The 2,096-nt window shown below is 58.3% G+C and overlaps 1 protein-coding gene across 1 annotated transcript; it reads right to left on the bottom strand.

Moving 5' to 3' along the window:
* Positions 1-124: 124 nt before the first annotated feature.
* Avpr1a (arginine vasopressin receptor 1A) lies at positions 125-1,970 on the bottom strand (the record flags this gene model as incomplete). Its single annotated transcript, XM_050133966.1, has 1 exon — positions 125-1,970. A coding segment is annotated over exon 1 (982 nt), but the record flags the coding sequence as incomplete, so codon positions are not given.
* Positions 1,971-2,096: the final 126 nt, after the last annotated feature.

Here is a 2,096-nt window from a genome sequence, read left to right as displayed (position 1 = left end):
TCTCTGTCTCTGTCTCTCTGTCTCTGTCTCTCTGTCTCTCTCTCTCTCTCTCTCTCTCTCTCTCTCACACACACACACACACACACACACACACACACACAGCCTCCATGTTCTCACTACCTACCGGTCCAGATGAAATTGTCATCCCAGACTGACCACATCTGGACGATGAAGAAAGGAGCCCAGCAGAGGATATAGGCGGTCACGATCACGAAGGTCATCTTCACCGTGCGGATCTTCGCGCGGGAAATAGTCTTCACGCTGCTGACACAAGGTGTGACCAGAAGCCCCTTGTGGAAGGGAGCCACGTCTTCCCCAGAGCCCTTGCTCTGCCGCGAAGCCGTCTTCCCACGGACGTTGCGCCAGATGTGGTAGCAGATGAAGCCATAGCAGGTACCCAAGATGACCACAGGTACCACGAAGACACCGCTGGTCATCCAGGTCACGTAGGCACGGGTACCCCAGGGCTGGATAAAGGTAGCCCAGCAGTCTTGGGTTTTGGTGCCGTTGTTCACCTCGATTTCGATCATGGAGAAGATGAAATACTGAGGCGTGCTCAGTAGGAAACTCAGCACCCAAGAGGCGGCGATCATGAGGCGCGAGCGGCGCGCGGGCTGCTGCAGGGTCTTGAGCGGGTGGCACACCGCGATGTAGCGGTCGGCAGTCATGACCACCAGCATGTAGGCGGACGCGAACATGGCGAACACCTGTAGGTGCTTCACCACGCGGCACAGCCAGTCCGGCCCGCGGAAGCGGTAGGTGATGTCCCAGCACAGCTGCGGCAACACCTGGAAGAAGGCGACCGCCAAGTCGGCTAGACTGAGATGTCGGATGAAGAGGTGCATGCGGGACGTCTTGCGTGGCGTGCGATGCAAAGCCAGCAGCACACTGCTATTGCCCAGCACCGCCACCACGAAAATCACCGCCAACACGGCGATCTCCAGTTTGGCCAGCTCTTCGTTGCGTACATCCCCATCCCCAGGAGGGTCGCTACCTTTCTGGTGCCCCGCTGCTTCCCGGCTGCTGTTGTCATCCTCAGCGCTCAGAGGCCACCATGGGCTGGAGTTGCTGGCAACCCGTTCATAGGAACCTCTCGGGAAACTCATGCTGTCGGGGCAGCGCCCGGGACGCCCTGTCCCGCGTGGGCTGCTTCCTTCCCGCCTCCGAGAAACCCTGTCCTAAGCTCCTCCGCGCGTTGTCCTTCCTCCTTTTGGTCTCTCGGCTGTGCAATCCCACGAGCGCCGAGCGAGCGGCTTGGGGTCGGATGTGTGCGTGGCCCCGCTCCTGCTAGTTCCGAGAGCTTCCGACACTCCGCGCTCCCGATATACTCTTTGGCTGCCTCAGGACGCGATCCCTCAAGTCCTACTGGCTGGAAGCTGCCCCCACACCCCTAACCCCCACCCCTCCGAGTCGTTTGTGATTTGTCCTCTTCTCTTGCAGCAGGGGTGGAGCTGAGACTCCTGGATTCCTTGCAGAGCCAGGCGCTTTCCCGCTCTGTCCCAAACTTCTCTGGGCTCCTCAGGGTTTGCTCCTGCCCCCTTTACAAGTCGATTTAAAGCCACGCAGGACATCAACAAGTGCAAATGTGTCCTCAGAGAGCTGCGTCTACTGCCGCCGCTGACTACGAACTGAGCGCACCTGAACTTGGGGTCTGGCTGGTCCCCCAGACCCAGCGTTTCCCCAGCTCCGCGCTTAGGCTACCGCTCACGCAGATTTTATTCTCCGCTCGCTCTTGCTTGGTTTCCCGCTACACGTTGTTTGGGAGTAAAAACCGCGTGACTTAAATGGATCTCTTTTTCTGGTGACTTCGTCACCCTGCCTTTGCCCGCAAACAGATCAGACCCACCTACTTGCACCCTTCCCTCCTCCGGCGGGGCGCGTATAATCTACCTTGGTTATTTATTCCACATGTCCAGCGGGAACCAGTAAGGATGACAGGCGTTACTGTAGAAAGGCCGCAGCAGCAGGGTGGCGAGAACTAGGCGGCGATCTATCTGTCTCCATCTCTATCACTGTCTCTGTCTGTCTGCCTGCCTGTCTGTATATCTGCTTCTCTCTCTCTCTCTCTCTCTCTCTCTCTCTCTCTCTCTCTCTCT

This window comes from Alexandromys fortis, unplaced genomic scaffold (assembly GCF_014885135.2).
Source record: "Alexandromys fortis isolate MF-2015 unplaced genomic scaffold, M_Fortis_MF-2015_v1.1 scaffold_4964, whole genome shotgun sequence".
Classification (NCBI taxonomy): Eukaryota; Metazoa; Chordata; class Mammalia; order Rodentia; family Cricetidae; genus Alexandromys; species Alexandromys fortis.
Note: the sequence above shows the minus strand (reverse complement) of the source record. Positions and strands in the feature narration are given on the sequence as shown.